Source organism: Populus alba, chromosome 1, assembly GCF_005239225.2.
Source record: "Populus alba chromosome 1, ASM523922v2, whole genome shotgun sequence".
NCBI classification, from domain to species: Eukaryota; Viridiplantae; Streptophyta; class Magnoliopsida; order Malpighiales; family Salicaceae; genus Populus; species Populus alba.
This window is the reverse complement of record NC_133284.1, coordinates 25567307-25591337: the sequence shown is the minus strand read 5'-3', so window position 1 is coordinate 25591337 and position 24031 is coordinate 25567307. Positions and strand designations below refer to the sequence as shown.

Below are 24031 nucleotides of genomic sequence, written 5' to 3'. Positions count from 1 at the left end.
TTAAATCGAGTTTAATTAAGTTAATAGGTTAATATTTTGTTTAATTAAATTAAAAATTTAACTTTAATCAAGTTTTAAGTTTTAAGTTTTCTATATCAATACGCTATATTAAACCAAATTTAATTATAATTATATCTAATTTAGTTTGACAAATCAATCCATTAATTTTCGATTCAAAGTTTGTTAAGGTTGAATTTTATTTTAAATTAACTCGAAAGTTAACTTCATCAAACACGGTTAAACTAAGAAAAACCAATCAAATCAGCTCAAGATGTTTTTTTTTTAATTAAAAAACTTTTTTGTATAATTTGAGAATGGATCATGCCTAACTGTGGGTTTGACTACTATTTTACCAAGAGTGATTCCCATTTTCACCAAATCCTCTTCCTCTGTTTTTAGAAGGAAGAAGAGGTCTTTTGCCCATTATTATTATTATTTTTTAAAAAAAAAAACTTGAAGGAAAAAAGAAAAGAAAAAGAAATGCAGATAAGGAACATTCAATGCCCTGACAGCCACCATGACCCGGTAAATATGGAACCAACATTCTAGATTCAACCGTTTTCTGCTTCAGAGAGCAAACCAATTGTAAAACAAGCTCCATTGACCTCTTTCTTTATAAACCCAAGAAAAAGCACCAAAATTATTTCTTGCAGAACTTAAAATCAAAATGGAAGAAATGGGTTCAGAGAAAAGGAGGTTGGTGGTGATTGGAGGAGGTATTGCTGGTTCCTTGCTTGCCAAATCTCTCCAATTTCATGCTGATGTCACCTTTATTGACCCGTATGTGCTCTATTCCTTTTCTTTTATGCCCCTTTATCATTTAATTATGTTTTTTCTTGTTCTTTTTTTCTTATTGCTAAATGTTTATGAACGTTGTTTGTGAGTTATAATTTTTTTTTATGTTGTATGTTTAAATGGGAAGATGTTAGTGAAATTTGGGACAATCCCATGTTTGTTTTGTTGTTGGCGAAATGAAAATTTCAAAGAATGATGTTTAATGTTGTGTTGGGGCAATCCTAGCTTAATAGCAGTAGCAAACTCTTATGAACTACAAGAATACTTTTTTGGGCTGCTGTTGGTTTAAGAAACTAGAATAACTGCCTGTCCTAATTCCTAACTGGAAATAAATTTCGAAACAGGAAGGAGTATTTTGAGATCACATGGGCAAGCTTGAGAACAATGGTGGAGCCATCATTTGGGGAGAGATCAGTGATCAATCATAGAGATTACTACACGAATGGCCGTATTGTTACATCTACTGCAATTGGCATTACTGAAACGGAAGTATTGACAGCAGATGACTTTTCCTTTCCCTATGACTATCTTGTCATTGCCACGGGCCACAGGGATCCTGTCCCGAAAACTAGGATGGAAAGACTTGAGGAATACGTAGCAGGTAAAACTGAACGTTAATTTGTGCCTTATCGAACCCCCCCTGAAACACACACACACAGTTTCATTGTTAAATTCCGTGGACTGCTCGAAAAGTGTGGTTGCGAAACCATATGTTTTATCGTGGTGCTTCTAGTCAGAAGTTTGACTACAAAAGTTTTTAAGGCAAAGTTTGGAAAATGGAGGTTTGGTTATAGCTATTATAATGCATATTCCAAACAAAACTTCATTTTAGCTCTAGGGCTGCTACTGCAACTCCATGTTGAGCAACATCTGGTCAAAGTTTCTTCTTCTAAAGATACTGGTTTTGAATGAGTCCTGCTGAGTCAATTATGTTTATGTTTTCTAATTTATTTAGCCGACCTGTGTTTTGTAATTTAATTCCATTGCATTTTATTTTAGAGAAAAAGGGGAAAGAAAGGAAAAGAAATTCACAACCACATAAAAAGAACATGTTATGATTTTGTCATAAGTGTTATTTCATCTATTTGATCTAAATCCTTCATGGATTATTTAAAACAAAATGGGAGCATATTGTCCCTGAAAAATGTTTCAGCTGCATTTTTCTGTTTGTTTATTTTTTCTTTTTGTTTACACTTGCAGAAAATGAAAAGATTAAGTCTGCTCAGTCTGTTTTGATTGTTGGAGGGGGTCCTACTGGTGTTGAGCTTGCTGGAGAGATTTCTGCTGATTTCCCAGAAAAACATGTTACCCTGGTGCATAGTGGATCAAGGCTGCTGGAATTTATTGGCCCAAAAGCTTCTGATAAGACACTGCAATGGTTGACATCAAAGAGAGTTGATGTGAAATTGGAGCAAAGAGTTGATTTGAACTCTGTTACAGATAGTAATGGTAGCAAAATATATCACACCACAGCTGGAGAAAGTATCAGAGCAGATTGCCATTTCCTATGCACTGGGAAACCACTGGGTTCAGGATGGCTCGAGGGCACTATTTTGAAGAGTAACTTGGATAGTCAGGGAAGGTTGATGGTTGATGAGTATTTGAGGGTCAAAGGTCGAAAAAATATATTCGCAATTGGAGATATTACTGATGTTCCAGTAAGTCTAACCCCATCAATACTTTTCTTTTGGGTTGTTTTTAATTGCTAGGATGCTTTTATTTACCATAAATTATATCACAAATATCTGGAGGCTTGAGTTGATGGGCCTACGGGAAACATAAGAAAAAATTAACTAAATTGAATCAGTCAAGAAAAAGTCCCTTTTAGTATAAAATTTCTTTCACCATTAATTTGAGAAATTTCCTTATTGTTGTCTACTGGTAACTAACCTTGACTGATGGAGTTCAAAAGATCCTAACTGTAACTTGTGCGTTTTTAAAATTGTTTTCAGTAATAAAAATGAGTTTAATGGATGATGAAACCAGTGGATAATATTTGAGGCAGGGACATTACTCTTCTACTCCTTTTGTTTAATTTGGAAATGATGTGCTTTTTTGGCTGAAGGAGGATTCAAAAGCTTGCTTTTATAGTGACCAAAATCAGAGTCCAGTTTAGCTAGGCTGCTTTATGCGCACGGCTGAATGAGAAAATGGCCAGTATATCATATATGACATCAAGTTGTATGGTGATAGTGAATTAGGTAATCGTTGAAGTAAAGAAGACTGAAGTCTAGAGTTCATGTAACTAAAGGAGGAAAGGCGTCTTAGTTTTATATGTTGAGAATGCTTGCAATAACAGGATATAGTCTTTTGCATCTATGGTACTCGATAATCAAACCAATGCTCATTTTTATGAAATGTTATCTAACAGGAAATCAAACAAGGGTACTTGGCGCAAAAACATGCTTTGGTGGCAGCTGGGAATCTGAAGCTATTGATGGCTGGAGGCAAAGAACGAAAGATGTCCTCTTATAAACCAGGTTCAACGACGGCAATTGTTTCGCTGGGCAGAAGGGATGCTGTAGCACAATTTCCATACACAACCCTCATTGGCATTGTTCCTGGTATGATCAAATCCAGAGACTTGTTTGTGGGGAAAACAAGGAAGCAAAGGGGTCTACAACCTCATTAATTTATACGCTTCATGAGTTAAGAAGAAACACATACGGATTGTATCTAATCCTAAAGTGAGCTGAGTTACAATTCACAGCAAGTATAGAGTTTATTGATGTTATAGGTTTTGTGTAAAACTCTTTTTTTTTTAATGGGATTGAGTTGAATTTTGTAATTTTTTGTACATTCGGATGATTAAATTTAAACCTATGTTTCTTATGTCATGCAGATGATACCAAGTCAATTTTTTAATTTTCAACCTCCATTTGATGCAATCCATCCTTGGATAAGATATGATCATGTACATCATTTATTTAAGTGGTCTTAAGGCTAGGTCTGGTCCTTGAAATGGAAGATCGATTTCCTATTTGGGAAGTGAGATTTACCAAATATCTCTCTCTCTCTCTCTCTGTGAGTGGTCAATAGAGCCAAGTGGGTTCCTGACAAAGTAATATAGTCTCTGTAAGACTTACACAGGACCTAATAGTATCTCAAGGTTTTTATTGAAGTTGTAGGTGCAAAGGGCGAAGATGAGTTCACAAATAGGCAATAGTTCTGCAAATGGTCAGTGGAAATCATCAAAGATTTTAGCTTCCTAAGGAATTAATAATCATCAAATGGTTATAAAACATGTGGATTAACTGAGGTAAGGCTAAGGTCTTTATATTTTACAAAATATAAATGTTTTAATAAAAAAATATTAAAAACATTGTTCTTCTCTCAGCTCCCATGTCTCTCTGCCCAATTGTTCTTCTCTCAGCTCCCTTGATTCTCATGTACCATTTCACATACTTAGCAGTTAACAACAATATTTTGAGGTGAAATTACTCTGTTCAACCATTAGCATGAGCTTGTAAGTAGTGAACAATGCCACATTCATTTATGATCAAGCCGTTTGGCAAAACACACATGCTTTACAGATTTTGCTTTGATTTTTGCCTTGTCTAGCCATAACCTTACCTTGAAAATTTGAAATTATATTCAGCATTTGTTGTTTGGTGCAGCAAGGCGGAGGATTGATATCAACTATTCAAGTCAACGGAAGCTCCCATCACTTAAAAGAGGAATGCATGGAGGACATCAAGGATTTGGAAAATGGATTGTCAATATAGGCGAAGGATGTTGACCATGTAAAACCACCAAGAAACTTGGTAGGAGAACTATAATATAGGGATCAGTGATTGTTAAATGTCTTAAATCCTGGAATGGTATAGCGATAAGCTGTGAACTATCCTTAGCTGCTGACCATTTAGGGTGTAAACACTTAATTCTATGTGCCTTATAAATTACAGATAGACTATAGCTTCTCTGACATATATTTTTTACGTGGCATTTATGACATGAAATCCGAAAGCTTTTCCATTCTGGAGTTCTACCTTATCCTTTGTTTACATCAATGCATAGCAATCACCATCCATTCAGCTTTAGGTTCTGCTGGCTTGTTCTTCAAAATCATGTCTGTACGTCATTTACTCGTTCAAGGAAGGTCAGACCCCCTCTGTGACAAGTAAACACAGAGACATCCATTCTTAATCAAGGAAGGTCTCTGTGACATCCTAGTTATTTTTCTTGTTAAATGCATCTCAACATTTAGGATTGTTTTGATAGCATAAGATACTTGGTATGCATAACTTGCAGAAACAAGATTTTACTGCTTCACCAGCTATTTAAAGATCACCCAACTGTTATTTTCCAGAATGATATGTCATTTCTTTTTTTTTTTTTTTTTTTTTGCTTACAAAGATGAACGTGAGATCAAGGCTCCGTTTGTTTGCTGGAAAGTAGTTTTTTTTTGGAAAATAAATTTTGAGAAAAGTAAATTCCAGGAAAGTGAATTCCGAGAAAGTATTTTCTGATGTTTGATAATGATTGGAAAATAAGTTGGAAAACACTTTCCAGTGTTTAGTTATGTCATGGAAAATGAGTTGGAAAATAACTTATTAATATTTTATTTTTCTCAAGTTTATTAAAGATAATGAGGAACAAATCTTACAAATTAAAAAGTTGAATGAGAATGAAATTGAAAAAAATATATAATTTCATAAATTATCTCAAATAAAATATATAATAATAAAAATAATATAGATCAAATCTAAAAAATTAAAAAAAAAAAAGATGAAGAAATTAAAATAATAATAATCAACATTTCATAAATTATTTCAAATAAAATAAGTAACAATCAAAAGAATGAGGACCAAATTTGATAGATAAAAAATTTCAATAAAAATATGATAAGGAAAAAGCAAATAGCAATTATAAAAATAAGGACCAAAGTTAATATAAAAAAAAAAATTTTAAGAGATGAAATGAAAAATAAATATTCAAAACAAAATATATATAGCAATCAAAAGTTTGAGGATCAAATTTGATATAATCAGCAAATAATGACATTTCTAAATTTTTCACAACTTTCGAAAAGTGTTTTCCCCTCAAATTTTTCAGGAAAACACTTTCCTGAAAACCAAGCCAAATTTTCCTTTTACTAGAAAGTGTTTTTCATTTACCAACTTTTCTATTGGCAAACAAACACAAGAAAGTTTGGAAAGTGATTTTTCGGAAACCACTTTCTAGAAAACAAACACATCTAAAGGGAAAGTTTGGCCAACTTGCCATGCATGAAAACAAACACTTTTCTATTGACCAATTTTTTTAATGACAAATAAACACAGGAAAGTTTAGAAAATAATTTTTCAAAAACTACTTTTCATGAAACAAACATACCCAACTAACAGGTTTCGTTCATTGATCAGGATGCATTAAGCAACCTTTTCCAAACCCATCTTGATTCTGTTGTTTTTGTTTCTATGCTGACGTAAAATCCTAGATTTCATGCATGGCACTTCTTTAAACCGGTCATCTTTGTTGTTTGACTATATTTTTAGAGTGGATTCTTATAATTTCAAAAAAAGAAAAAGAAAGACATAGACGTGGATCTTGAGATAGTAACCATACACCACGTAGAACCAACTTTGCTGCTGCATATGATTCCATAAATGATCCCAGTCGGCAAAGGGATGCGTGAATTTTGGCGTTCTGACAGGCGTGATCAATGCACTTGGTCAGATGATATTAGCGTGGTTGGTTCCATGTGAACTGTTGGGTGGAATATTATTACGTGGGGCAACATATAAATACAATAAAGTTTTATATTTTTTTTTATTATAATAGTTGTTTTTTTTTTATTGAAAATATATTAAAATAATTTTTTTATTTTTAAAAATTTATTTCTATATAAACATGTTAAAACAATATAAAAAAATTAATTTAAAATAAAAGTAAATAATATTTTTTTAAAAGAAAAATACTCTTAAAAAACACATGAAAACAAAAAGATGCTAATACCTAACCTTTCTTATATTTCCGATTACCAGAGGAGTGCGATGGAAGACAAGAACAGAAATCAATTTTTTCTTGTCAAGATTTGACATCAAAGAGTTATTTTTTGACTAATATATATCACATTTAAGAAGCCTTGTTTAAGTTTGACATTGCTTAACGCCATCGCTCTTTTTCAGGGTGAGCAGGTTTGGTTTGAAATTAAAAATTTAATTTAATTTAATTTTTATTTTTTAAAATAAAACTTTAGACCGTACTCAAAGTATTTTTAAAATATATAATAATTATTATTTTTAAGTATTTTTTATTCAGAAATATATTAAAATATTATTTTTTATTTTTAAACCAAACATCTTAATTTGATTTGGTTAAATTAACTTAGCTAAAAGGTCAAGTAGTTGGGTTTTTTTAGATATTTTTTTCTGAGCTTGTGTTATTTTTTTCAATTTAAAAGAAATTAATTTAATTTGATTTTGTTAGTTTCTCGAATCTTATATCAAAACCAAAATATATCAATTTTTTTAATTAATTTGTTATTCATTTATTTTGCTTACCTATACCCTTTCAATAATTGGTTGAAAGCTTATTTGTTTATTTATTTATTTTATCATTATTATCATCATTGTTGTTATAAGGTATTTATTGGTTTGAAGATGAATGAGAAATTTAATTTGATGGGGAGGGATTGCAAATTCTTATTACAGAACCTAACATCTTAATGCAACTGGAGAAGTAAATATAACAATTAAATCAAGTAATTAATATGGATTCTCGAAAATCTTTAAGTTTTGCCCCTCAATTACAGACAGCATGCTGTGTTAGGATAAGAGTCAGGAAATTAAGGAGTCTATCCTGCTAGTGAAAATATCACTATATATGTATGCTGCATCCCTCTTATTAGAGGGATGAAAAAAAAAATTAATCCTTTTTTTAGAATAAACTAGCTTTTTGGCCCTCATTGTATTGCAAGTCTTTTTTATTTTTCAGCATAAAAAATTATTAAGACATTAGAAAGTTAAAAATTTGATGCATAATAGTAAAAACACTTTTAAAATATTTAAATGGTGACATATTAAATGATTTTTTTAAAAATAAAATATTAAAATGTAGAATATTAGATCGTGGATTAATAATAACTAACCTATGAAACCTGTGATCTAAAATATGAGATTTTGATAAAACCATGAAATCCACATAAAAAAATTAAAAAAGTTCAATTATAATAAACCAAATATTGAAGGCTAAAAAAAAATTAAAAAAAAATTACCCAAGTAAACTTATATTGATAGTCTGCACGATGCTGCGGACCAGGTCAAATTTTTTCGGATATAAGAAAAACAAAATTAAGGCAACACTAGGATTTTTAAAGAAGTAAAAGAAAATTCAAGACTCAAGTCATTGAGTCAACTAGTTTTAATAAATTTAGTTAATTTAATAATATAAAAAGACAACTTTAATTTGATAACATTAAAAATCAAATAAACTCGAGCAAATCTTCTAAACCCAAATTAATCTTTCAAAATCATAACCCAAGAAATCCCAACCTGAGCTTAATTAAAAAGTTCAATTCTTAACAAATAAAAAAGCCTAAAAAAACGATATCAAATCGTGTTAACTTATTATGTTTATTACCCAAAGTCATTTGAATAGAAACACCAAATTTGAAAAATATCAAAATTTAATTTTTAACTAATCAAATGTCGAATAATAAAATTTTTTTAAAAAAATCAAGCTTACAAAATGATAAAAACTATTAGCAATTATAAGCCAACAAAAGGTTCAAATCTATTTAGGTCAATTTGTCAAACCCACGTGTCTGATTATAAGAACAAGTAACTTGATATAAATGAAAATAAAGAAAATCATAAAACCTATTTTTTTATATAATAAAACTCATATCGTTAGCTTATAAAACCTATGACTTGAGCCATTAGGCTAGAAGCACACACAAAAAAAAAACACAGAGCATAATTAACAAATCAAATATTAAAGGATGAAGTAAAAAAAAAATATCAACCATACAAAAGGATCCAAAAGAAAAATAAGTAATTACATGCCAAAAAAAGTACAAGCCTACTTGAGTTAAATCATCAAATTTATGAGTCATCAAGTCAGGAAATCAAGATAATTTAATAGAAAAAAAATAAAAAAAATTATGAAATCTATCTTGGTAAACAACTATCAATTCTTTCTTATGCACAAGGACTAAAAAAATAAAAGAATTTTTAGATCAAAACAAAAGTAGTTGCAAATTAAAAGTGAGCCATGTATTTTTTTTTGTATATCTTTTAATTTTATATTTTATCATAATTTCAAACTTAAATTCATCTTATCAGGCTAAAAGAAGATTCAGTTGAAAGTAAAAATAGTTGAAATTGAAAAAAAAAAAGTTCCCAAGATGCTTCACCATTAAAAAAAAAAAAAGGACCATAAATCTTTTAGTTTTTTTAGTTAATATTCATTTCATTAGATTCGAGTCGCTTTCAAATGACACTATTCTATTTCGAAGAATTTTCAGTTCTTATGGCCGTGAAGTCTTGACGTCTCAAACCTAGAGGAATAATGGATTTAACTTAGGCTCCAAAAATGATATTACTAAAAAAAAAAAAAAAATCCACCCCCTTTAACTTGGTTTTTTTTTTTTTAAATAATCACATATGTAATTATTGGATGTAATATATTTAATTTTGAAGTCCAAAAATCTAAATTTCATGATTTCATTTGATTTTTTTATTTTTGTATGATTTTGTTTATGTTTTTATATTTGGAAAGTATTTTTAAAAAAATTATTATTTTTTATTTTTTTCTTTGCTTTAAATTAATATTTTTTTAGTTTTTTCAAATCATTTTGATATACTGATATCAAAAATAATTTTTAAAAAATAAAAAATATTATTTTAATATATTTCCGAGTAAAATATACTTTAAAAAAACAACCATAACCATACTCTCAAACATATATACTCCTTACTTTACTCTTAATCTTTGAAATCTCTTAAAATCTTTAAATTTTCAGCTGGAAATTAATACTTATCATCATGAATGGTGTTTTTTTTTACCATATTTAGCTCAAATTCACCATACCCCATGTTTAGATCGTGATTAACGCCATCTTTTACGCCTTGAGTCTCGACAGAGTGACCATGGATCATATGGAGTGAAATAATTAGTGATGTGAAAAATGATAATAACTCCATGCATGCATATATTATTTACGCAATCTTTCACTTTTATGTCAATATAAAAAATCAAACTAATTAAGGATCACAAAATAAATACCATAAAAATACTTTCTATGACATGTTCAAAAGTTGCCTAGGATGCCAAATTACAAATTCAAAAGATAAGCTACGCTTAACCTTTGGAACTGCAGGTTGCAAGATTTTATTAGCTGTGATCACGGATTCAAAGTGATGATTCCTTCTCCGTTCTATCAAGAAAAGAGAAAGTAGCTAACTAAATTAATCTAGTTTTAAATTTGTTTTTAGAAATTACCGGTTTGAGTTCTATAAATATTAAAATTAATAGAGATTTATATGATTATTAATTTTAAACTTATAAAAGTAATCGAAGTAAATGCAAGCTGATCCGAACACCTATATATTAAAAAAAAAAAAGAGAGAGAAAGAGATCCATTCTCATGAACACATGAATAATTCAATGTTTTCCTCCATTAAAAATCACAAAGAGGAGGTTGCTTCCACCTTTTATCTAGCATATGGGGTCTCATGCTCCCTATTTCCTTTCAACCATCCAATATTCTTATGGATCATATGGGGGTATTATGTATTTTACTACAATACCCCCAATGAACACTCATTTCTTAAGAAACCTACAGATAGAATGGGAATAATTTTTTTTAAAAAAATATTAAATCTTATTGATATAGGAATTTGGATTATTTTTTCTTAGAAATACCTCTTAGATAGATTAAACACTCTGCGATAAAAAAGAATCCCTCCAATTATGCAGCAGCAAAGAATAAAGTGAATAAAATAGAATGGCGTTGGCAACCAAAAGACACGACAAAGTCTTGTTTGGCAGTCAAAGGTGGAAGCTTAAAAATGCCTGAACACGAGGAGGCCGCCGCGATCACCAAAACAAAGGGAGGCGATCAATGTGGCGGCCATCATTAGACCACCGCAGTCGAGTCCGCCAAATCTGGCTTGGCCCACTCCTCACCTCATCAATAATAATCCCGAGAGATTTCCAAATCTAAACCATCCCTTACCGACATCACAGGACCTGCATCAGCCCCAGGAAAATCAACCAGGGCCCACATGTAAACATACTTGTATAATTAATTGTTTTAACTGGAGAAATGAAAAAAATATATATTATTGTTTAAATTAGTTTTAGAGTAAATCTTTATATCCAAAACATGTTTTTTTTTTTCTTTTTTTTATATTGAAATAATAACCAAATATTATCTTGTTTTTGTAAAGCTTTAAGATTACATTCTTTGTATTTACTTTGTGCGTTAAAAGTATTTTAATATATTTTTAAGATATTATTTCCAAATTTGAATCCAATAAATTAGAGAAAGATTTTAATATGGACAGTAATTATCATTATCCTGATAATCCAAAATGCCTTTCCTTTCCTTTTATCATTCAACTGGATTTTGTGATGACACATTTCTTCTTTACAATAATATAATATAAATTATTTTCTTCTTCCCTTATTAACAATAATATAATATAAATTATTATGACTTACAAAGTTAAGAAAAGATAGATAGAAGAGAGAGGGGTTGGGGAGAGAGACACAGTCGTTGGGGTGCACTCCTTGAACTTTTAGGGTTTGAGTGTTCAAAGATTTAGTTAAACAAAAACCTTAAAAGTACTATATGATGATCTGCATGTTCCTGTCTTTGTCTCCACCTCTGTTAGTCGCAATTTCCTCTTCTAGGTCCTCTCCAATCTCCTTCAAAATCTCATCCTTTCCAACTTTCACTTCTTGTTCTTCAAAAACTTTGATATAAATCTTTTTTCCTGCATCTGGGTCTTGTTGTTTACACCCTTTTATGGTCATTGACACGTGAAAGTCCTAGTTTTTATGTGGGATTTTAAGGTACATTGGGAGGGTTAGTTTCATTCTTTTGGTATGTTGATTTGGTAATAGGCGGTGAAAGTATGAAGCTTTGCAACCTGTTGTTTTTTTTGTTGTTGTTGGGTTGTGTCACATTGGGGTATAGTGTTACAGATCCTAATGACCTTAAGATCTTGTTAGATTTCCAGAAGGGGTTGGAGAATCCAGAGCTTCTCAAATGGCCTGCCAATGGTGATGATCCTTGTGGCCCTCCTTTATGGCCTCATGTTTTTTGTTCTGATGGCAGAGTCACACAAATTCAGGTCCAAAGTATGGGTCTTAAAGGACCCCTCCCGCAAAATTTTAACCAGCTCTCAAAGCTTTACAATATAGGCCTCCAGAGAAACAATTTCACTGGAAAACTCCCCACCTTTAAAGGATTATCTGAATTAGAATTTGCTTTCTTGGATTACAATAATTTTGATACAATCCCATCTGATTTCTTTGTTGGACTTAGTAGCTTAAGGGTTTTGGCTTTGGATAGCAATCCTTTGAATGAGAGTACTGGATGGTCTCTTCCCAGTGAGTTAGCAGATTCTGTTCAGTTAACAAATCTTTCAGCGTCTTCAAGCAATTTGGCTGGTTCATTGCCTGATTTTCTTGGCAGCATGCAATCTCTTAGTAATCTAAGACTTTCTTATAATAGATTATCTGGTGAAATTCCTGCGAGTTTTGAGAAATCTTTGATGTCTACTCTGCTGTTGAATAATCAAGAAGGAGGTGGCATGAGTGGTCCGATTGATGTTATTGCAAGCATGACATCACTGTCCCAACTATGGCTTCATGGGAATTCTTTCACTGGAACAATACCTGAGAACATTGGGGATTTGTCTTTGTTGAGAGATCTTAATCTCAACGGGAATAAGCTCGTTGGTTTGGTTCCTCAGAGCTTGGCAGATATGCCGCTGGATAATTTGGACTTGAGCAATAATCAACTGATGGGTCCAGTGCCGAATTTCAAGGCTGGTAAGGTTTCTTATGAATCCAATCCTTTTTGTCAATCTAAACCTGGTGTGGAATGTGCCCCAGAAGTTAATGCCCTTTTGGACTTTCTTGGTGGTGTGAATTATCCTTCAATCCTTACTTCTCAGTGGTCTGGTAATGATCCATGTCAAGGATCATGGTTGGGATTGAATTGTGATTCTAAGTCAAAGGTTTCTGTCATAAATCTGCTTAGGCATAATCTTACTGGCACTCTTAGTCCATCAATTGCAAGATTAGATTCACTGATTGAAATTGATCTTGGAGGAAACAGTATAAAGGGCACAATTCCTAGCAATTTCACGAATTTGAACTCTCTGAGATTGTTGGATGTTAGTGGAAACAACCTTGGTCCTCCATTGCCCAAGTTTCGGAATAGTGTGAAGCTTGTTGTTGATGGAAATCCTCTTCTGGATGGTGGGAATCAGACGCACCAACCCCCCTCCTCTGCTAGCAGCCCTCCTGCAGTGAGTTTTACTCCACCAGAGAATCCTCCACGAGGCAGTGCACCGCCTTCGCCATCCACTATGCCTTTCAGTCCACCTTCTCCAACATCAATCTCGAACACAAATCAAAGAACCAAACTGGTAACTGTGGGTGGAATTTTTGCCGGTTCATTGTTGACTATCGTGTTGATTGCTTTGTGTCTATATTGTTGCTTTAAGAAGAGAAAGGAGGCCTCAAATCCTCCTAGTTCCATTGTGGTTCATCCTAGAGATCCGTCTGATCCAGAAAATATTGTTAAGATTGCATTTTCCAATAACACCATCAGAAGCTTGTCCACTCAAACCGGAATTAGTTCCGTCAGTAATACCAGTAATCTGACAGAAAATTCTTCTTTGGTTGAGTCTGGAAATGTGGCTATATCTGTCCAAGTTCTTCGCAAGGTGACAGATAACTTTGCCCAAAAGAATCAGCTTGGCTCTGGTGGATTTGGCATTGTCTACAAGGGTGAATTGGAAGATGGGACAAAAATAGCTGTCAAGAGAATGGAGGCCGGGGTGATGGGCAGTAAAGCTGGGGATGAGTTTCAGGCTGAGATTGCCGTTCTTTCTAAAGTACGGCATCGACATCTGGTTTCTCTCCTAGGGTATTCTATTGAAGGCAACGAGAGACTTCTTGTTTATGAATACATGCCTCAAGGTGCTTTAAGTATGCATCTTTTTCATTGGAAGAAACTGAACTTGGAACCTCTATCTTGGATGAGAAGATTGAGCATTGCACTGGATGTTGCGAGGGGGGTGGAATATCTTCATAGTTTGGCTCGACAGACATTTATTCACCGAGATCTCAAATCATCTAACATTCTTCTAGGTGATGATTTTCACGCAAAGGTTTCTGATTTTGGGCTGGTGAAACTTGCTCCGGACAGAGAACATTCTGTTGCGACAAGACTAGCTGGAACCTTTGGTTACCTTGCACCTGAATATGCTGGTAAGTGTATTCCAAATTCCCCTTTCAAACTCTTATTCCTGGTATAGAAGAACAAGGATTATTTAGAAAGATAAAAAAGGCTAATTTAACTGAAGCTACGGAGAATTGCATGGTTCAGTAAGATTTTTCTTGCTTTCCAGTTGTGCCTCATTTGTTCAACAAAAATAGTCTTGGTTAAAACATCTACTGTGAAATGCCAATAGTTATTTCTTTTGTCCCCCTTGTAAGTTCTTGGCTATGATGCAGAGTTACGGACAAGCTTATTTCCAGTACATCACGTTGGTTATTGATATCCTTCTTAGTGTAATGAGCTTATTCAACCATGTTATTGATAAGAATGCGGTGATAATGTTAATGATATGCAGAAAAGAAATGTATGTTGCACGAATGATCAGATAGTTATTGAACAATTTGAGGGCTAAAATTAAAAATTGTAAGCATGTTACACTGTAGAATTGTCTTATAAATTTGCAGAACTTTGGTCTTCAATCATTCGCTGTGATTGGTGGTTTTTTGGGATTCAATTTCCAAGACAACATCAACAACTAGAATCCTCAATTGACTGCAGCACTTACTATTCTTTGTCCGTGTCACAGTTATGGGGAAGATAACAACTAAAGTTGACGTGTTCAGTTATGGAGTGGTATTGATGGAACTTTTGACCGGGTTAACAGCCCTCGATGAGGAGCGCCCTGAGGAAAGCCGATACTTGGCTGAGTGGTTTTGGCGAATCAAGTCAAGCAAAGAGAAGCTTATGGCTGCCATTGACCCAGCTCTTAACGTCAATGACGAGACTTTTGAGAGCATCTCCAGCATAGCTGAATTGGCTGGGCATTGCACTTCAAGGGATCCAAACCACCGGCCTGATATGGGTCATGCAGTGAATGTGTTGGTGCCACTTGTTGAGAAATGGAAACCAGTTAATGACGAATCCGAGGACTTCTATGGCATTGACTACAGCCAGCCACTTCCCGAGATGTTAAAAGTTTGGCAGGATGCTGACAGCACTGGGCTAAGCAATACCAGTCTTAGTGACAGCAAGGGCAGTATTCCAGCCAGACCAGCTGGGTTTGCCGAGTCCTCGACATCAAATGATGGTCGTTAGATGGAGGTAACTCCTAAGCACTGAACTAGAGCTTTAAGTTTTATCAAGTTGGTGTCAGTTGCTCTATTTTCTGCTACGCTTAATAGAATCACGCATTTTCTTTTGTTTATTTGCACACAGTAAATACAAGGTTAAGAGTCAACCACACAGCAAGCTTCTGGGATTTGTCATTCGAGTTCTTGGTGTAGATAGATAGTTGTTATCTTCACTTTTGCACTTTGGTATCCTTAATACAGAATTTGCTTGTTACTTCAGCCATTTCTGTAAAGAATTCAAGGTCATTTGCTATTTATGTTCCTTGATTCATGTCATCGTTGCATCTTCTTGATTGTTTTGGATCAGACACTGCGTTATCATGTTAATCTCGCTGCCCAAGTGCCTCCATTTTCCAACAGAAATTCGAAGGACACCTTCTGAGATGAATCTTAGTACTAATTATGTGGTAGGTTCACATTGTGGCCAATAACCCTTAATTTGGTGGCTAGTTTTTGAGAAACATCGTTGTTCTCGTCACTCATCGGCAAATATGGCAGCCCTTGTATGCTGTGGCTTGTCTTTCCTACCAAAGGAGTGGAAATTTTGGACTGAATTGAAGAACTTGACAAAATACCGTTAATTCATATCATTAGCATAATGATGATTTATTAATTAATTGAGATCTTATTTAATCAAGATATTATTTAAATTCCAAATTCAAGTTGGGATCCAATAAAAATATTATTTAATCAAGTTTATTAATTTATAATGTTGGATTTTAAATCTCAGCTTGAAAACTGGAATATTAATAATATTCCCCTCTTTTACTGTAAATCATATCGTTGATTGTCAATCTTGATACATGATGATGAAATCATCGAATGGAAATAATTTATACAAATACATTAAAATTATAACACCTTGGAAAGCGCAAACTAATATATGCTCTGATGAAGGATTTTTCTCTTTAACTCAAATGACAAAATGTAGTATTTAGAAAGTTTGAATCATATATATTTGTCATACTAAAATCTACCCACAAGCCCTTATAAAATAAATTTTGTTCAATCCTGAAAAGGAGTAAATAACTGGTCCATGTTTCATTACAATCTTGTTTTTCATAAAGTCACTAGTTCAAGTCTTAGAAAGTTCAAGGCCACTATAAGTTTACATGGTTCGTTAATTTTAGAGTGGAAATTATCGAGTGTGCGCAACTGGCCTAGACATTTATGTTAATAAAAAAAAAAATTGTTCACTAAAATCAAGAAAAGGATTTGATTGAAAATATATTAATACATTAAGATACGATTGCAAAGCAAAAAAATAGATAGGAGGTCTAATCAAGACTCACCCTACTTTCTTAGCAACCCGCTAAATGAAAGGCTAAGAATCCAGTCTCTCTCTCTCTATCTATCTCGTAACGGTAATTTGACAAAATGACAGCGCTTCCCGCCCTCATATCCACCACGACCAACACAACAACCACCACTCTTCCTCAACATCCCAACACCATACAACCACCGCACACTACCCGTCATCAAGACAAAACCCGAACCATTAACCGCGACTCGAAAAAACCCAATCTTTCCCTCAAACAAATATCTAATAAAACCTCAATAGACCCCGTTGTTTCATGGACCTCTTCACTTTCCCGTTATTGCCGCAACGGGCAGTTTGCACCCACCAGCCGACCTCTCACTTCACTCAAATGCGTCTCTTAGAAATCGACCCCAATCATGTCACGTTCATTACTCTTCTCTCTGGCTGTGCAGATCTTTCGCATCACAAGGAAAATCTCTTCCCCTTTACTTCATGCCTTACACTGCGAAAACTGGGCTTGGGATACGTGTAATTTGATGGTGGGCACAACCTGTTGATATACGCATAAGTGCGGTCTGTGTGAGATTGTCTAGTTTGTGTTTTGATGAGCTAAAAGTGAAAATCGTTTTCTTGGAATACGATGAATTGATGGTTTATGAGGAATGGAAGATAAGGAGGCGATTGAGGTGTTCGATGAAATGCCTGAGAGACGGTGTGATATCTTGGACTGTGTTGATTAATGGGTTTGTTAAAATGGGGTTCTTTTGAGGGAAGCTCTTGAAGTGGTTTAGAAAAATGCAGGTTTCTAAAGTAGAGCCTGATCGCGTGACCGTTGTTACAGTTCTGTCCGCGGTGGTCCAATTTTGGGAGCACTGTTTAGGCCTGTGGGTGCATCGATAATGCTTTGAAAAAAGGGTTTAGGGACCAATGTTTAAGAGAAGGTAATTCTCTGATTGATTTGTATTCTCGATGCGGGGCCATCGAATTAGCTCGTCAAGTGTTTGAGAAAATGGAGAGAAGAACTTTGGGTTTCTTGGAATTCGATTATTGGGGGTTAGCCTGCTAATGGGTTTACCGAGGAAGCTTTGGAGCATTTTGATTTGATGCAGAAACAAAGGGCTCGACGCCACAATGATGGTCAGTTTCACTGGAGCCTCACTGCTTGCAGCCATACTGTTTGGTTGATGAAGGGCGAATACTTTTGATATCATGGAGAGAGTGCACAAGATCTCTCCTAGAATTGAGCATTATGGGTGCATAGTGGATCTTTACAGCCGAGCAGGGAGATTAGAAGATGCAATGAGTGTAGTACAAAATATGCCAATGAAGCCACCATGAAGTGTTGTGTGTAGGGTCATTATTGGCTGCTTGTAGGACTCGTAGGGGGATTTGAATTAGCTGAAAGGTTAATGAACTATCTTGTCCATTTGGATCCTGGAGCCGATTCAAACTATGTATTACTCTCCAATATATATGCAGGCAGTATGGGAAGGTGGGATGGTGCATGCAGCAGAGAATGACAATAAAGCTCTTGGAATACAGAAGAAGCCAGGATTTAGCTCAATTGGATTGGATGTGAGACATTCACGCAGTTTTGTGGCTGTAATATAAATCTCATGATAAAGCAGAGGATATATATTCGATGTTAGAGCTTCTGTCCTTTGATCAAGCATTGTGTGGTTATGTTCCTGAAGCCATGGCTAAGGATATGCTAGGAAATGGCTGAAGGTAGCAGTATGAGATGAAAAAAATACATGCAATTCTCAATTGTTAAGACTATTGCCTTCTTTCTTTGATGTTACTATTACCTCCCTTACTGAGTGGCATTGCTTTTGATCAAATGGAAGTCAATGCTTGAAAATGGATGGTTATAATTAAACGGATACTTTGCTAGCTAGCAAATAAACACAGTGCTGTTCACCATCTTATTCTCCAAGGAGGTCACCAGATCGCACACTCATCTTACTGTCTTCAAACGCTTGAAGGTGTGCTCAACTTTCTACTGCCTCTGTTATGTGATCTTTTATTGCATTAAACACCAGAGATGAGGCTTTTGCTGTAAAAGTTGCCTGGAGCCATCAAAAGTACGCAGCACAGACATTGCTCCGTTTTTAAGAGAAACGTGACCAGAAGGTTTACTACATGATTTGTTTTTTGCATGTATTTTTAAAAATATTTCACTTCAGTGACTCAGTTGTAATTTCTATTTCATTTGTGAATATAATTCCTTTGAAATTTCCAAGAACTATACCTAAAACGTACACAAATACCACCCCTCCACTTGTATCATTTCTGCCCCGTTTGTTCCCTTTATTCCTTAAATCTTAGGCAGTGTTAGAAAGCAATCTACAAACAAAAGCCATTTTGAGCAATCGGCTCTATAGGAAACACATTGCTATGTAACAGGGAGAAATCAATAATTAAACATTTTAATAGTTTTCGATCCAGCTTTGATGATGATTTGAAGATCGTTTTAATATTGGCATTGTAGCAGGTATGGCTCTGTGGACTCGTTTCTACGATGGCTGGGACATGAATGGCCATTTCCTAGAACAGAGATGATCTACTTCGCTCAGGATTCTTGGTGTTTCACAGAAAAAATGCAGAGGAAGAGTTTGGGCTCTCTTTTTTTGGTCAACGTGGCTGGCAAAGGAATGATTTAATCTTTAACGATGTTGCACCAGAATGCGATAGTGATCTGCTCCAATGGGGAAGCCGATGGTTTTTTTTCAGGGGATCAAAATTTAACACATTAATACATGTAAATGTTTTTTACATATAGTATATCAATAAAGTATATGATTGAGTTCAAAAACAATATCAAGTTTGTATACTTTGAATAAAAAAATTGAATTGGAAGTTTTTTTTTTTTTTTTTAACACGTTAAATTGGCGACATATAACTGTTTTTTTAATACATTCAAATTGGAAGTATTAACATCATTTAAATTAAATTGATATATCAGTACGAGTCCTAATTAACAGATCGCCAGGTTAATTGGGCCGAGCTGGTTCGTATATTTCAGGGAGAAGAAGAAGATGAGAAGGTGGCATCATGTGATAGGAGTTTCTAGGGTTGATGATCATAATTTTCCTTGGGTAATCTTATCAGATGGTACTGATATTTGTTTGCATTGGAATATATATGATTTGCTTCAAGTTCAAACGGTATTCCTTTCATTAACAAATATTGCAGCAGAAAAAAAAGAAAAAACTCGAGCCTGTTTTGGATTGGGAAGAATTATCTGCAAGAGTTGAAGTTGAAACATTGATGGGTTCTCGGGAAGCCAGGTATGTCGGGAATACCTAGAAACATAGAGACATGAAATTGAAAAAAAAAAAACCATAAAATAAGCAAATTAAGAAGTGAATCAAAAATTGTTACATCTTGGATTCACATATAAATATCAATAACCTACAAAAAAAACAAATCATAAATGGGGTATTTGACATTAAAAATAAATAATACTAGGGATAAACATTGAAACAAAATTTAATTATAATAATGAATAATAATAATATAATCAAAACGAATGAAAACTAAAATTGATATAAAAATCAAATAAATCAAATGATGAGAGATGAGATTGAAAGAAAAAAATAAAAAACACAACAAAAACAAATTAAAATTAAAATAATAATGATCAAATTAAATATAAAAATTAAATGCAAATCAAAATCGAATTATAAAGAATGAATTAAAAAAAACATAAAAACAACAAACAAGTAAAGAATAAGTGAATAAAATAAAATTAGATATAAAAAGAACAAATGGGTAGGACACCCTTAAACTTTTTCATGAGAAAAGAAAGTAAGTACACACAAAAATTCAATGTAGCAACTGTCTTAATTAAACTTGAGCCTGTGGCTTGATCTGTAATCTGATTTTCTTGGACATTTTGCCACATCAATTGTTGGCTATTTTATTATCTAATATACTATATCATTTATATATATATATATAAAAAAAAAAACGAAAAACCGCTGCCCTAATCATCTTTTTGACCATATTTATTAAACCAAGCTAAGTTTTGGAGATAATATTTGATGTAAGATTTAATTCAAGCAGCAGTTTACTTTTAAACTGTATGGAATTAACTAATTAAATATGAGTACCAATAAGTTTACTAATTGACCGCAAGTGATCAAATCTTGACGAGGCTGTCATTTAAAACAAAAATAATAAAAACAATATTTCAGTTTTTTCTTTTTTAATTTTTATTCAAAATACAATGTCATTTATTATTATAAAATTAATAGACTCCACACAACTCTCAGTCTCTCATATAATTTGATCTGTTTAACTTGCAACTCTCCCATGTTTTAGGCTGTTCTGTTATTATGTTTTTAGATGATGTTTGGAATTGTATTCTAAAATATCTGCTTGGGCAAAAAAATTAAAAATTTTGTATTTTTTAAATTGTTTGATGGATTGAAAATATTAAAAATAAATTAAAACATATATTATTATTTTAATATTTTTAAAATAAAAATAATTATACAATTACTATGTACTTAAGAAACTTCGTTAGTACAGGAGTTTCGCGGAGTAATTATATGTATGTGGCTTCAACGTGGTTGATGGCCATTAAATAGAAAAATATTCGAAGGTAGTGGTTTTCATGTTTTAAATCCTTAATCTTTCCTATGTTGATCGATCTGTGGCTTGCGGAAAGGAATGATTTCACCGTGTCATTCACGAAACGAGCAAGTGTCGTCAATCACCATCACATCTCCCCATGAAGTGAAATGCTCGAGTTAGTTATTGCAGGGTCGTATACGGTAACAGCCTACACCTTCTGTTTGATTCTATTCCATTCCCTATCGCAAAGTCAGGAAATTGCTAAAGCCCTGTACCTACAAATAGTCATTCTTGACCCGACACTGCCGCCGGATTCAGCCTAAGCCTGTGTTGACTTCGACACTTGCCGTCCGGATTCAGCCCCTGGAGAATACAGCTCTTACAGTGACGTTATTCACCACCAGTTCCCGTTTCCTTTTTCAAACTTCGTATTAGTAAAATATCACATCCACACTGTGTTTTTGCATGTCAAGCCTTAAAACGACGTCAGTGTGATGATATTTTCAGGTTGTAAGAAAAATAGGGCTCAAGTGGGGGGTTGCCTCCAATCACAAATTTATGTCATGTTTTTTTTTTTTTTTTTTTTTATAAATCAATTAATTTTTTTTTAAAATTAATTTTTTTTAGTTTTTTTCAATTTTTTTGATATGCTGATTTTCAAAAATAATTTTTTTCAAAATAAATAAATATTATTTTAATAGATTTCCAATCAAAAAAATATTTTGAGAAGCAACTGCTACCTCTATCCCAAACATCATTCGTTCTTTTGTCATTAAGTTTTTAATTTTGGATTTTGGTAGTATTATTTTTTAAAACATTATATTTTTTATTTTTACATTTAAAATTTTTTGATATTTTAATGATTTCAATGCAATTGATTTTAAAAATAAGAAATATTATTTTAATATATTTTCAAGTAAAAACCTATAGAATGATTTATGACTTTATTGATGTGACTCCAGAAAATGATATTATCTGCTCCGACGGTGAAGTCGATGGTTTAATTTTCCAAGGGAATACAATTTAACATAATACTTATTAACCTTTTTTAACACAAAATATAAGTATGTCATATAAAAATACATGATAGTTTCAGAAAACAATATCAAGCTTGTATATTTTAATAAAAAAATGAATTGGAAGTGATTCTTTTTTTAATATATCAAATTAGTGGACACACCACACATATATATTTTGAGAACAATAGACAAATAAAAATATCAAGAAATAAAAAAGGTTGTACACTTGAAGGAACTCTAAGCAATGCAAAGACAAAATTAGTGGGCATCTTAGATTATGTAATAAATCTCACCTTCTCATGAAAATAACAAACGAAAAAAAATATATCGGTTAGGGAAAGGACAAGCTCTATTGAGTTCAATCTAGAAGAAGTACTCAATCTTATTGGTATAACTACATTTTGAATTCTATTCTTTTTATTATTTTTAGGTATATAAAAATTCTTTTAAGAACTCACCATATTTCCATCAACTTTAACACACGCATATAATCATGAATATTTTTCCTTTTAAAATATAATGTTTAGGAATATTTTTTCTCTTTTAATATTATTAGAGAAATATTACACTTTACCTCATTTTTATTAAAAGACTCATCATTAGAGAGTCCTTTAAGTTCGTTAAAGAAAACCTTTTACAGGTATCTATCTCTAGCTACCGGCGACTGGAAAAAATAGAATAGATTGTCAAAACTAAGAGATTAACCGATTATCTAAGATATAAATCCTGCCTTCAAATTATTTAGATTTTTTGAGACATCATTAATTATAAAAAAGAAGAATAAAAATGAACATGTTTTAAAAATACAAGTTATTCACTAACCCAATCCAAGTTAGATTCCAAGTTTACAAGAAGTGGGATCCTAATTAAATTAACGGGTCATGGGAAGTGCATGATATGGTATCATTGAAATTATAGGAGTTTTCAAATAGATAAATTAAGCTGTGAGATCAATGAAAAAATAAAAATAAAAGATGGTGGGGGCATTATATATGTTACCGAATTTCTAGATTTGCTTTGGAAAATTGCGGGCCTAGAGGAGGCAATGGCCCTCTCCTCTCCTGCACCAATGGAGCCGCTGTAATTCATCTTTTTCTTGGGTTATGTTATGCTTTTTTATTTTTTTTTTTTTATGTTTTAAAAATATTTTTTTAAAAAATTAAATTTATTTTAAATTAATATATTTTTTGATGTTTTTAGATGATTTTTGATATATTAATATAAAAAATAATTTTTAAAAATAAAAAAAATATTATTAATAATATATTCTAAAATAAAAAATATTATTTTAATATTTATATCTTGTGGTTTTATTTTTTCATAGAGATGCGTTGATCTCTGATATGAAATGAAAGGAATGACTTCACTGGTATCAGGTATTATTCCAGAGCGTGAGATCGCTATCTTATCTCTACATTTTACATGCTTTTTAAAATGTTTTGTAAATTATTTTTTTAATAAAAAAATATTTTTTAAAAATATTTTTAATATATTTATATTAAAAATAAAAAAATATATTATTATAATATATTATTAATTAAAAATATAATATATTAAAACGCATGGAGATTTCACTATGGCCATAAATTTAGTTCCCTATTCACTATAATAGTGGATTGATGTCTATAATATGTCCTTTGTTAAAAAAAAAATAAAAATTATGCATTATTTTTTATGAACCGTAAAATAAAAAAAATAACCCTAATAAGAATTATAATAATAAATTGTATCAGGCAGGGATATATTGGTATTTTTTATTTTTTTTATATACAATTAAATT

General features: G+C 32.5%; 2 protein-coding genes and 1 pseudogene across 3 annotated transcripts; all 3 read left to right on the top strand.

Moving 5' to 3' along the window:
* The first annotated feature begins 421 nt into the window (after positions 1 to 421).
* LOC118046961 (uncharacterized) lies at positions 422 to 3627 on the top strand. Its single transcript, XM_035056073.2, has 4 exons — positions 422 to 780; positions 1140 to 1396; positions 1996 to 2453; positions 3167 to 3627. The coding sequence occupies exons 1-4, from the start codon at positions 668 to 670 to the stop codon at positions 3425 to 3427; spliced, it is 1089 nt and encodes a 362-aa protein (XP_034911964.1). The 5' UTR covers positions 422 to 667; the 3' UTR covers positions 3428 to 3627.
* A 7814-nt stretch (positions 3628 to 11441) lies between these two features.
* LOC118046960 (receptor-like kinase TMK4) lies at positions 11442 to 15666 on the top strand. 2 transcript variants are annotated; one of them, XM_035056072.2, is made up of 3 exons: positions 11442 to 14250; positions 14847 to 15361; positions 15476 to 15666. In XM_035056072.2, exons 1-2 carry the CDS (start codon positions 11880 to 11882, stop codon positions 15353 to 15355), a joined length of 2880 nt encoding a protein of 959 aa, XP_034911963.1. In that variant the 5' UTR covers positions 11442 to 11879; the 3' UTR covers positions 15356 to 15361; positions 15476 to 15666. The 2 variants fall into 2 exon arrangements, with proteins under 2 accessions (XP_034911963.1, XP_034911962.1); XM_035056071.2 differs by having other exon boundaries at positions 14847 to 15666.
* A 1025-nt stretch (positions 15667 to 16691) lies between these two features.
* Positions 16692 to 18492, top strand: LOC118046959 (pentatricopeptide repeat-containing protein At1g05750, chloroplastic-like; annotated as a pseudogene).
* The last annotated feature ends 5539 nt before the right edge of the window (positions 18493 to 24031 follow it).